General features: G+C 45.3%; 1 protein-coding gene across 1 annotated transcript in view; it reads right to left on the bottom strand.

Annotated features, from left to right (window-relative positions):
* The window catches only part of LOC113407557 (LIM homeobox transcription factor 1-alpha), a 149,981-nt gene that overhangs the window by 24,760 nt on the left and 112,245 nt on the right, over positions 1-12,976 (bottom strand). The window contains exon 3 of the mRNA XM_026656198.1: positions 8,897-9,129. Within this exon, the coding sequence (XP_026511983.1) occupies positions 8,897-9,129 (233 nt within the window). The remainder of the gene's footprint in view (positions 1-8,896; positions 9,130-12,976) is intronic.

The raw sequence follows: 12,976 nt of genomic DNA, 5'->3' as shown, positions 1-12,976 counted from the left end.
GCCCCAGTCCGAGTGTCCCCGGCTCGGAGCCTGCCCGGCCCAGCCACAAGGTGCGGCGCTGCTCCCCCGCGGCACGAACCGGAGCGGCCCCAGGGCACCCCCCGCGCACGACGTGCTGCTGCTGCCAGGGCCAGCTCTAGGCTTTTGCCACGGGAAGCAAAAAAAAAAAAATGGTCAGAATGCCGCCCTTGAAAATGTGCCGCCCCAAGCACGTGCTTGGTTTGCTGGTGCCTAGAGCCGGCCCTGGTCAGCAGGAGAGGAGTGGCACAGTACTGCTCGAGAGATTTTGCGGCTGGCATATCATCATCATCATCATCGCTGTTATTATTATAGCTGTGCCTAGAGGCCTGAGTCCAGGATCAGGGCTCTACACATGACAAAAAGACAGTGCCTATGTGCAAGAGCCAGCAGGGGGATAGGACAGGCAGATGGGAGGAGCACAAGGGAACTAGACTATGATGGTGTGGTAAGCAGCCGTCACAGCGCAGCTACCTAACCACTGTACTTAACTGGTTCCCTATGGCACCCCTGCCGGTCTGCATGCTTCCAGCCCCACTCTTCCTTGAGCACACATACCTGGTGTGGCTAATAGGCACCGCCGACACGGAACAACATGCTTTATTAGCAGCATGCAGCTGCTTTCCTTTCCCACCCCACAGGCAGCTTAGGTTCAGGGGGCAGACCGGTCACACTAATTCCCACCAATCTCTGGCTGCTGCTGCAGGGGTTTTCTCTCCCTCCCTCTCCAAGAAAGAAACCCACTCTCCTTGCAGGCTACTGGGAAACGAAGGAAGGGGGTTTGCTCACTGGGTTTCAGATGCAATATGTAACTGCTAGCTACTTCTTGGTTCCTTGCCACTTTGTGTATGTGTAATGCTGCATTAACGCCAGTGTCCTGCTTACATTCCAGCGTGGGTAATTACATTCTTCTGCCTGCAGTTCCAACTGCACATGGCATTCTTATGCCCATCCTAAACCACTGTGCAGCAATACTGTGCCGTTAGACACCTGGGAGGAGTGTTCCACACCAGAGATGGCTGCATTTCAGTAGCCGGTAAAGCAATGCCTATATAAACAGCTATATTCCACTAAGCGTTATGTCAGCTTCTGCAAAAGAAACTGCTGCTGGATCTGAACTTTCCCAAAGCTAAAGGGGTCAGGCCCATTTCTATTCAGAACCTATTCATGTTTGCCTAACACTATGTGTAATTTATCAAGAATTATATTCGGCCTAAAAGAACCCCCCAGATCTGAACTTGGTGGCTTCAGCCCATTGCTGGAGACTTAAGAATAAGGAACCTGAGATTTTTCTGCTCGGGACAAGTGACCCTGTTGTCTTCATTTATATCCCACCACAGAGGTGATGGCAATAAATCTCTCTCTCTCAAAGAAGGCTGAATGCTTGAGAGCATCTTATGACGATGCCTGTAGGTGTTCTACTGCCCTGATGCTATTTCCCAGCTAGCATCTGGCTACTATTTCTAACCACATGATTTTAGAGTGCAGCAGGACGTTTTGCTGTTAGTGTCTGACAAGTGCAGCTCAGTGGATGATAATGGAGCAGCTACAGCTTTCAAGACATTAAAAAAAAAACCACTGAAAACAAACAGATCTCTGCGCTCTACTCTGCAAGTGATGAAAAGGGGGACCAAACTCCCCAAACACCTGCTCCAAGAATCCATCTGAGTGGGAAAAAAAAGTTGAGTCGGATTTAGTGTGGTAATACTTTTAATTAACTCTGCCTTTAAAGCCTTCCGTGAACGAGGTAGGAATTAATTAATCTTTAAGGCTCCTCCTGACGTCACATGGGAAAGGGCTGGGGGCCATTTATATTGTCTGTGGTGACCTCTGGGTGACCCCACAACTCAATGGGGAAGAGAGCCGGGTGGCGTGGAGGCAATCTAGGGCTACTTGATTTCGTGCGCGGAGATGAAAAAATTCTTTGGTCGGAGGGAATTAGGGAGAGGAGAAATGTTAGTACACTTTTAATTGGAAACCAGGGTCTTCTTTCAGAAGGGCTTGTTTACTTAGGCTTGGCCGCTGGAGCTCAGGGGAGGCAGTAATTGAAGCAAGGGTTTGGGAGATTAAAGAGAACATATGGCTTCCACAGCCTTGCTTTTCATCTGCATTTTCTCACAAAATGGCCTTCAGTTTGTGTCCCTCCCTCCCAGCCTCTTACATTTCTGGAGGGCCTTTGGGAAGGCAGCCACCGGCTGGACACGCAGCTCTTAATTTCACAGCTCCTTCCAGCACAGGGAAAGTCAGGGACCAAGCTCCATTGGAGATCTCGATGGGGTTCACCTGGCACTGGGGGAAAGCTGCTGTGGTGACAGGTTCAAGGCCTCAGAGTCTCAGTCCACCCGAAGTGAGTTCAAGAGACAGGAAACCATGCGAAGGAGAGTCACAACCTCGCGGGGGGGCACTCTCTGGTTTCACGCCTGTAGCTCCCATTGCCTTGACTGGGATTTATGGCTGCTCAGCCCTTCTGGAAATCAGGCCAGCAGCCTGAGAAGAGTTAGGGGACTGAGAAGCCATGGGAAGAGGTTAAAGGAGCACGGAGGTGGCTGGCCAGACTGCATGGGTGACTCTTTCATGAAAGGCTGCACTGGAGCTCTGCTTATACTGTGGTTCTGCCTGCAGAAGCACAGCCTCGTCCTCTTCTCACATGACATGGTATTACCCCACCTTCCTGGAGCACTGCTCTGCTTTGGGGCTTACAGCTCGGTCTCCTTTCCACAGGGCACGGCAGCAGTCCACTGGTTCACACAGCTGCTCAGCCACGGTGAGTGCAAAGCCATCCCTCTCCAGAAGAGGGCAGCGTATCACCCATTTCCCTTTCACTCCACCTCGAAAGAGGCGCATTGAGATGTTGGGTTGCCAGACGGCATCACAAATCAAAGTCACCGTGTCACACGCACACCACCACATTCAGTGAGATCCCGCTACTGAACCCATCGGATGGGAGGAGCAAAGAGATGAACATCCTGGACTGAGCTACAAAGCAGTCACGTCACAAGCAGCAATGGCGGACTGCCACTAAAGGTTTAGGGATTGAGTCTGCTTTAGGGATAGGTTCAAAAATTTGGATCCTGTTCTGAAGTTTGTCCCAACCCTCCAGATCTCCTGGGTCTCCAGAATCTGGCTGGAGTTGTCATAGGAAGAGACTTTTTTTTCCCTGAGGTTTCTGCCACTCCTTTTGGTTGGGCTAGAAGTACTGTAAGCAAAGCCGAGGTTGTTGGGAATACCTGGGAAAAAGTTAGCCAAACTTTTTCAAACCTCAAAAAACAACAACCCCTCACAAATCAGATCTGGTTCACTTTTGGGGTGAGGCTTCCTGTTGGTTCTTATTTTATCTGAATTGGCTCGCTTGTTCCTCAATAAATATAGATATTTATCTCCAGTAAGTTAAAAGTGGAGGAGAGAGGGATTTTTTGCCAGTTGACTTTCCAAGGTCTGATTCAGCACTCTCACAGCACCATGTTCCCAATTCATACATTCCAATATTGACAATCATCTACCTGACTTTCTAGCAACAATACTTGCAACTGCACCCTCGGCTGCTGGCGTTCATCATTCGTGATGCTAATTGACTCAATATCACAGGGCATGGAAGCCCTCCAATAGGGGCCATCCAAATCTGTAGAATATAAGCTTCTTTCTCCAGGAGCTCCATTAGCTATAAGGGATCTCACTCATTCTCTGGATACTCACTCACCATAACCGCTGCATCCAAAACATACAACTCCCCCAACAGTGAAATCAGCAAGGCACCCAACACTCACTACAACAGCTGCAATGATTTTCCACCTCCATTACAAGTGCAGAGAAAAGTCCCAGTCCATCTTCATCACACCTGTACTGGAAAGGGACATTCCCAGAGGATAATGACAACTATTAGAGGAGGCAGTGCGACCTAGTGAACAGAGCACTAGACTAGGACTGTTTTATTACCAGCTCTGCGACTGGCCTGCTGGGTAACCTCGGACCAGTCACATCGCTGCTCTGTGCCTCAGTTTCCCCGCTTGTGAAATGATGCTGACCCCTTTTGCAAAGCCCCTTGAGATCTGCTACAGAAGAGCTAGTTGTTATTACAGTGACAAAGACTTGCTACAAATGACTGCCAGCCGTTCCTTTCACAGGGCACCGGCCTCCAGGTGTTTAGCACCTTATCGTCTGACAACATGTTTCAAAAAGGAAGCCAACAGTATTTTGGAAAATCAGATGCAATTGCAAGCCACAGGCAAATGGCATGTGTCTGTCTGCCCCTGCTCTTAGACGACGTCTTTAGGGACTGCACCCCGTCTAACTGAAATATTTCTGCTTAAAGTTCATTTTCTTTTTCTAGCCTTTGCTGCGGGACTGTTCTTATTTAGGGTTTGGGTTTTTTTTTTTAAAGGAAATGTTAAACATTTATGTGTAAAATAATGAAAGAGGCCGATCCAAGGCTCTGGCACCCTAACACATCATTAATAGCACAATCAAATTCCAGCAGCATTAAAGTCACCATTTCAACGGGAACTCAGCCAGCCACGCACCTACCGAAACTCCTTCCCAGCCCTTCGTCATTTGGGGAATCACACCCTCAGCCCTTTCCAAACATCCTATCAAACACCTCCTTTGGCCGTATGCCCGCAAGGTCACCAAATCCGGGGTATGTCAGGCTCAGTTTTGGAGTCAGGCTATTTACCGTGGTTCAGAGGCTAGGGAATAGGCAGGGAATTTGGGAGACTTGGAGGCTAGTCCCAGTTCTGCCCGAGTCACCAAATGGCCTTGAGCAAGGTACGTCATATCTCTGTGCCGCAGTTTCCCCTCTGTAAAAATGGAAATAATGATAAAAATACCTAGCTTTTCTAATCCCCAGATCTCAAAGCACTTTACAAAGGAGGTTACTATCCTTAGACCCCATTTTACAGATGGGGAAACTGAGGCACAGAAAGGGGAAGTGACTCACCCAAAGTGACCCAGCACACCAGTGGCAGAGCTGGGACTAGAACCCAGGTCTCCCAATCCAGTGCTCTATCCACTAGGTCATGCTGCCTAATATTAAAACTTACTTTTAGATTGGAAGCTCTTTGTGGCAGAGACTGGCTTTGGACCTGGGCAAAATTTTTCAAACAAAACTCCACCCCCCCCCCAAACTAAATATATAGTCAGTTTGATCAAAATATTTCACAAATTCATGCAGAACTACTAACTGTGGTATGTAACCTATCATTTAAATCAGACACTGTGCCAGATGACTGGCAGATAGCTAATGTGACACCAATTTTTAAAAAAGGCCCCAGAAGTGATCCTAGCAAATACAGGCCAGTCAGCCTAATTTCAGTACCAGGTAAACTGGTTGAAAGGATAGTAAAGAACAGAACACAAGACACATAAATAAACAGGATTTGTTGGGAAAGAGTCAACGTGGCTTTTGTAAAGGGAAATCATGCCTCACCAATCTATTAGAATTTTTTGAGGGGGTCAAACAAATATGCAGACAAGGGGTATCCAGTACATATAGTATACTTGGACTTTCAGAAAACCTTTCACAAGGTCCCTCACTAAAGACACTTATGCAAAATAAGCAGTTATGGGATAAGAGGAAATCATGAATCAGTGGTTAAAAGAGAGTAAACAAAAGGGTAGGAATAAATGGTCCGTTTTCAGAATGGTGAGAGGTAAATAGTGGTGTCCCCCAGGGATCTGTACTGGGACCAGTACTGTTCAACATATTCCTAAATGATCTGGAAAAAGGGGGAAACAGTGAGGTGGCAAAATTTGCAGATGATACAAAATTACTCCAGATAGTTACATCCAAAGCTGACTGTGCAGAGTTACAAAGGGATCTCTCAACACTGGATGACTAGGCAACAAAATGGCAGATGAAAATCAATGTTGATAAATGCAAAGTAATGCACATTGGAAAACATAATCCCAGCTATACATACAAAATGAAGGGATCTAAATTCACTGTTATCACTCAAGACAGATTTTGGAGTCACTGTGAGTAGTTCTCTAAAAATAATATCTGCTCAATGTGCAGCAGCAGTCAAAAAATTAACAGAATATTAAGAACCATTGGGAAAGAGGTAGATTACAAAACAGAAAATATCATTCTGCCACTATATAAAGCCATGGTACGTCCACACCTTGACTACTGTGTGCAGTTCTGGTCACCCCATTAGAACTGAAAAAGATACAGAGAAGGGCAACAAAAATGATTAAGGGTATGGAACAGCTTCCATATGAGGAGAGATTAAAAAGACTGGGACTTTTCAGCTTGGAAAAGAGACAACTAAGGGGAGATATGATAGAGCTCTATAAAATCATGAATGGTGTGTAGAAATGAATAAGGAAGTATTATTTACTCCTTCACGTAACAAGAACCGGGGTCACCCAATGAAATTAATAGGCAGCAGGTTTAAAACAAACATAAGAAAGAACTTCATAACACAACAATACTGGTGTGAGTGAGGTTCTGTGGCCTGCAATGGGCAAGAGGTCAGACTAGATGATCATGATGGTCCCTTCTCACCTAAAGTCTATGAGAACACACAGTCAGCCTGTGGAACTCATTGCCAGGGGATGCTGTGAAGGTCAAAACTATAACTAGGTTAAACGAAAAATAGGTAAGTTCCTGGAGGATACAGCCATCAATGGTTATTAGCCAAGATGATCAGGGATGCAACCCCATGCTCTGGGTGTCCTAATCCTCTGACTTGCAGAAACTGGGACTGGATGACAGGGGTGGATCTCTTGATAATTGCCCTGTTCTGTTCATTCCCTCTGAAGCATCTGGCATTGGCCACTTTTGGAAGACAGGATACTGGGCTAGATAGACCATTGGTCTGACCCAATATGCTGTTCTTTCGTTCATGGAAAACAAATTGCTTTGGTCGAAACAAGGAAGAGAACTCCAAAAGAGTCAAAATGTTTTGTTTCAACATTTTCAAGACAAAATATTTTGATTTTTCTATTCAAAATGACTTTTCATTTTGAATTTACTTCCATTTTATTTAAGAAAAAAGGTTAAAACCCTCAGAAACTAAACAAAACATTTTGGTTCGGGTTGACAGAAACAGTTAGATCTGAAATGAATTTTTTTTTTAAACTTTCTTTTCACTGAAAAGTTCAAAACATTTTCATTTCAGGTCAACCCGAAACTGATTTTTTTAAATTCATTTTTCAGATCCGCCACTGAACCAAAAGATCAGTTTGTTGCACAGCTCTATGGACATTTGCACTATGTATTTGTACAGCACTCAGCATAATAAGGCCCGGAATCAGTTGAAGTTCTTAAGCTTTTTGTAAGCTTGAAAGCTTCTCCTTCCCCAACAGAAGTTGGTTCAGTAACAAGCTATTACCTCCCCCACCATGTCTGCACAATAATACATACTCATTATAATAACTTAACTCACTTTTGTAAAGAGATCTACCAAGGTAAGCTGCTAAGTATTATTGTCACTACATGGGGAAGGCATCTCTCCATCATTTCAACATTCCAAGTCCCGCAAACCTTCTGCGTGTCCATAATTCTGCATAACCTTTGTAAAATACAGTCAGAGCTGGTGGGATGGTGTAAAAACCTATCAATGAACAGTCCATCAAGGGAAGGAGTGTGACCTGCTTTCACGATAGCGCAGAGAGGAGTCAGGCTGCATCATGGATTACTGCAGGAGTCTCCACGGAGCAACTCTTCCTCCACCTTGCAGGTGGAGGAGTAGGTAGATAGGGGCAGGGAATGGGCAGACCCACAGTTGAACCACTGTCCACCCCTCTGACACACTGGCTGGAGTATATATCTGCAGCAGAGCACTTCCTCCCTGGAGCAGGAGGGAAACCAGATGCACAATTCCTTCCCAGGTCTGTTCCTGGGGCAGTGCAGCTACATGCCATCTCTGCCTCAGGCAGATTGGGAAGTGACAATCCAGCCCCAGATCTTGATCGTATCAAACATAAGCTACTTGTCTGCACTTTCGAGACCTTCCATGGGCTTTCTTCACCCTCCATCTCAACCAGTAGTGAAAGGTTGACTCCCACCTCCGACTGGCTCATGATGCCAGCCTCCATCACCCACTTCCAGCCTCCATCACCCACTTATATTTTCAAACCCGCACCTTGGTATTTTCTTCCCTGTTCTTCCTTGTGCTTGGAGAAGCACCCTGCGAACAGCCACAAAACTAACACATTATTCTCCTTTGGATCCCTCATTAAAACTCCTCTCTGCCATGAGGCCTACAGAAATCTTAATAAGGGTTCAGCTGTGGGTGTGCAGAGCCCACAGCCAATCATTCGGACCGGAGCAATCTCACTTCCTGGTGCTCCCACCTCTGTCGGTCTCCATTGGTTGTCTCTTGGCTTATGCTTAGTTTGTAAGCCCTTCGGGGCAGGGATTGTTGTTTGGTTTGGTGTTTGTACAGCACCTAGCGCAACGGGATCCTGGCCCACGACTGGGGCTCCCATGGTAATCTCTGTCTCCCTCTAGTGGCTAGACCACACCTAGAGATTTAAAAGCCTGCTCCTCCCTACAAGCTAATGTTATTGGACACAAGACATAGAAGCTGGAGCTTTTAGAGGCAGAGATATGGGTTCAGTCATCACACAGGAGCCAAGAAGGAGTCTCATTACATGACTCGAGTGGGAAAAGCAGCCACACTGTTATCGTGGGTTACATACCACCCCTACAGCTTGGAGTGGTTCTCAGTTTGGATTTATATGTCCCAGCTGGGGTCCATCTCTCATAAGCTCTCTGGGGCCGGGGCCATCTTTTTGTTCTGGGCCACAACTGGGGCTCCTACGTGCTAGGGTCATACAAATCAATAACAATAGTCAGGCATGTTTCTGCGGGGGCCTGGACTCACTCCCCACAGCACAGGCCACAAACTCCTCTCTGCTCCGGGTTCCCCCTTACCGGAATCCGACAAAGCCGGGCTCACCAGGCTGAGCAGCTCCCTCTCCTTCTCATAGTCGCTCTTACACAGCAGCTGGCCTTCCTTCAGCACGAACTCATCGCCCTTCTGCAGCCGCCTCTCACAGACGCAGCAGCAGAAGCAGCTCAGGTGGTAGACGCTCTTCTGGGCCCTCATGACGAACTCGCTGGGTGCGATGCCTTCAAAGCAGCCGCCGCACTTCACAGCGAACAGCCTGGCAGGAGAGAGAGAAGGAACACGTTTCAGTGGGGCTGCCAACTTGGGGGCACCGTGACCCCTTCTGCTGGTTACCACCTTGCCCCTGATGGGAGGGACACGCTAAATCTGTATTAAACAGACCTGTCCTCGTCTTTAATATGGAGCAGTGGCTTGTTGAGCCTGCACTGCAAATCCCAGTGTCCAATGCTCCACCTTCCCTCTGTAGTCTATTGAGGACTGTGTTGGAATTGCAAGCTATCACTTTAAGAGTTGGGGGGTTTCCTGGTCCTGCTTGCAGCCTAGATGACTCTTTGGTGAAGCATGAGATCCAGGGCTCAGAGAGGCAGAGTCAGGCTGGAAGGAGCCAGCCTAGAACATGGCGAGGTGAGTTGTGTCCCTGTTTTAGGGAGCAGCCTGCTTTGTCTTTCTCTGGTTTGGGATTCTCGTGTGTTATCGCTCTGACCACTGAGAAATAAAGTAATGTTACACTGCAATCTTCCAGCAAGATTATCTGATGTTTCTAATCTAACTTTTCTGCGGGTGTGCTGTGAACATAACACCATCAGTTCAAGGTGGAGCACTGCATGATGGAACCTGTAGTATCCACGGGCCCATCGCTCCATTTTACGGTGCTTACTTCTGACAAATAAGAAAATAGTGGAGTCAAGAATTATGTAAATTAAGTAATTCACAACTTTCAATTACCTAAAGTGTTTGGGGAAAAAAGTACATACCATAATTAAACTGCAATACATTTCTAATCTCTGTGGGTAATAGAGTGTAGCAAAGTCCGTCTTACTAATTATCAGAAGTAATAGAAGTGTTTAGTTTATTTATACTCAAGATATTAACAAGAATAAAGTCAGAGTTAAGGACTGTGGTTCATTAATTAGTAAAACAAGTACTAAGATACACAAAATAAAAGCTAGAAGTGCTGAAAAATATTTCTGGATACTGAAATGAAATTATCTGAAATTTCCTTAACTACGTATTTCCCAAATTTTAAGGCACGAGGGTTTTGTTTATTTAATTGATAAAAGCTAAATGGAAACATACTTTTTTATCCTATGAGTTAAAGGTAAAGGCAACTCCCGACCACATCATAAGCATCTTTGCCTTGTATTAGGTCCAAAAGGTGTCCTATGTCTACCCACAAGGAATGCAGAGCTCTGCGTAGCTCAAAAGATTGTCTATTCCACCTATATAAGTTGGTCCAATAAAAGATCTCTCTCCCATCTTGTCTCTCTCATATCATGGGACTAACATGGCTACAACACTGCAAACAACAGTTTAAAAGCCATTTTCATTTGGCAAGTTTAAAAACTGAATTATTTTTCATTGTCTTGGAAAATGTTCAATTTTTTGTCAAAAAAAATGTGTTTTAGAATTGGGTATTTTTTATTTCCTATCTCTCCCTTTTTAATTTTTTTTCTACTGAATGGACTAAAATGTCATCAATATTTCTCTTTTTCCCACTTTTTTTCATGTCATTTTTACTTTTGCAGTTCTGACACTTACAAAAAATTGAACACTTTTGCCAAAGTTACATAGCAGCAAAAGGAAAAAAGAAAAGAAAAACCACAGACCTGGGTCCCGATTCTTCAACTATTTCCTCGTGTGCTCAACTTTACTCCCTGAGCAGGTTCATTAATTCTAATGGGGTCTCACCTGCTAGGAAAGTTAAGCACCTGCAGAAGTGTTTGCAGGATCAGGGCCTAAAATTTTTAATTCCAGTTTCATCAAATAAAGAAAAAAAAATTGAATCAACGTGAAAATGTGTCACAAAAATTGTCAATTGATAAAAAAGACCATTTTTGACTAAACTTTTTATTTTGAAAAATTTCATTTATCTCTAATAATAATTATGGCTAAAATTTTGTCTTTGAATTCAGAACGTGTAATATATTGCGGACTGTATTGTCCTCCTGATTTTGACATAGACGTTTCAATGCAGCACAGCCTGTAAATTGACTTCAAAGGAGCTTTAACAAATTTACACCAGCTGCATATCCTGTGTTTTGCCCTTGTAGGATGATGCATTTGAGGCTACAACACGTTGTTTTACCCATCTTTAATGACCGCAATCCTGTCATGTAGCATGAAACATACTCCATATTTATTTTTGCCTAGTGGATAGCACAATGGACTGGAACTCAGAAGACCTGACCCTGCTACTGACCTGCTGGGTGACCTTGGACAAGTTGTGCCCCTGCTCTGTGCCCCAGTTTTCCTGTCTGTAAAAAGGGGCTAATGAAACTGGCCTCTTAAGTAAAGTGCTTGGAAATCTATAGATGAAAAAGTGCTAGCGGTTATTAAGTAATAGGTGTTAGTCATAAGAGCAAGAGATTATTAACTAACTGTAATGGAATTTTTCCCCTTTCAAGAGAGGGAATAAGTCTTGTTAGCATTAGTAGGGAATATCACCTGTTCAACAGGGACACTTGACTCTCCCTATTGGAGACTCACACTGAGAAGAATAGGTTCCATCTCCTATTAACATTATTGGGGTGAGCTCCCCATGGGTATGGTGGGTGAAACCTCTATTAATATGAACGGTGTGTACTTCCCTTTGTAGTGGATGCGTATCCCTGGTTAATATTACTGAAGTCCATTCCCCCATTCATAAAGCCATTAACATTACAAGTGGCTATTCCCCCTCATTAACATGGGATGTGGACAACTGTCCGTCATTCAGTGTAGGAACCACAGAAATCACCCTTTGTCTCCAGTCTGCCCCCTTTGCTTATTCACATCTCTGGAGAGAAGGGCTGTGATCCAGGCTATTTCCATTAATGCCATACCTTACAAGGCTGCTTTGGTTTATTGGCATCAATTCTTCAAGTGCACCGTGTAAACATAACAGCAACGGCAGCTGCCACCAATTAGCACCAACGCCCATCCTATTGGAATAGCTGTCATTACCACAGGAGGCCAGCTCTGCAGGGGGACGAGGTGACTCAAGGGAATGGGATACAGAGTCTCCCATATAATCTGTCTCTCGATCTAATTTACAAAGAACCTAAGTGCTGAGCAAGGTTAAAATGCAGAGAACCACCCAGCGCACAGTCTGTGCATTTGTCCAACCTATTCCAGGTGTAATCAAGGGCCTTGATTTTGAACATGATGTTATTTCTTTATCCTGATTTTAGCTCAGTCATAGGCTGTTATTTTGCATGTGCTGCCAGGTCTTCTTCCTCTCTTGCTCTTTTGGGAATGCTATGCTGAAGACGTGTCTTACAGAAATGACCTGAAAATATCACGGGTAGGACTCTTCTCAGCTGCTTTTGAGAAGGTGTTGACTCTGGTTCCTGCTCTCTTGAATCTCTACTTGATACACACCCAATGACTGTGGCTGCCACAAAGGCTGGTCTTTGAAATCACAATGGTCTAGCCCCTCTGGGGTTTCCAAAATCGGCAGCAGAACTTCAACTAGATCTTGTGGTTCACAGACAGCCCGTGCTGGATGCGGCATGCTGGGATGTGAAGTGTTCTCTTTGGCTCATTCCACTGATCAGCATGCGCTTTTCCTTTCTGGATGTCTCGTCTAGGCAGAGGACTGAGAGCTGCAAGAGTCCAGTCATATATGAATTACAGCGGCTGGGTCTCCATTTGAGGGGAATGGGTGGAGACGTCAGGGTTGACCCAACTGCTCCCAGCCAAGTCAGTGGTGAAGTGTCCATTGACATCAGTGGGAGCAGAGTTAGGTCAATGCTGAGTACTTTTGAAAATCCCTGGTTGGCCGAAGGTGAGAGAAGGTGCTTTAGTGCCTGCTGCTGATTGATGTACCAGGGTTAGTGGTGAATCCAGTGTGACCCTGTGTCATAACTATAAAGGGAAGGGTAACAGCTCTCTGTGTACAGAGA

Source organism: Terrapene carolina, unplaced genomic scaffold (assembly GCF_002925995.2).
Source record: "Terrapene carolina triunguis isolate 2854851 unplaced genomic scaffold, T_m_triunguis-2.0 Scaffold212, whole genome shotgun sequence".
Taxonomy (NCBI): Eukaryota; Metazoa; Chordata; order Testudines; family Emydidae; genus Terrapene; species Terrapene triunguis.
Note: the sequence above shows the minus strand (reverse complement) of the source record. Positions and strands in the feature narration are given on the sequence as shown.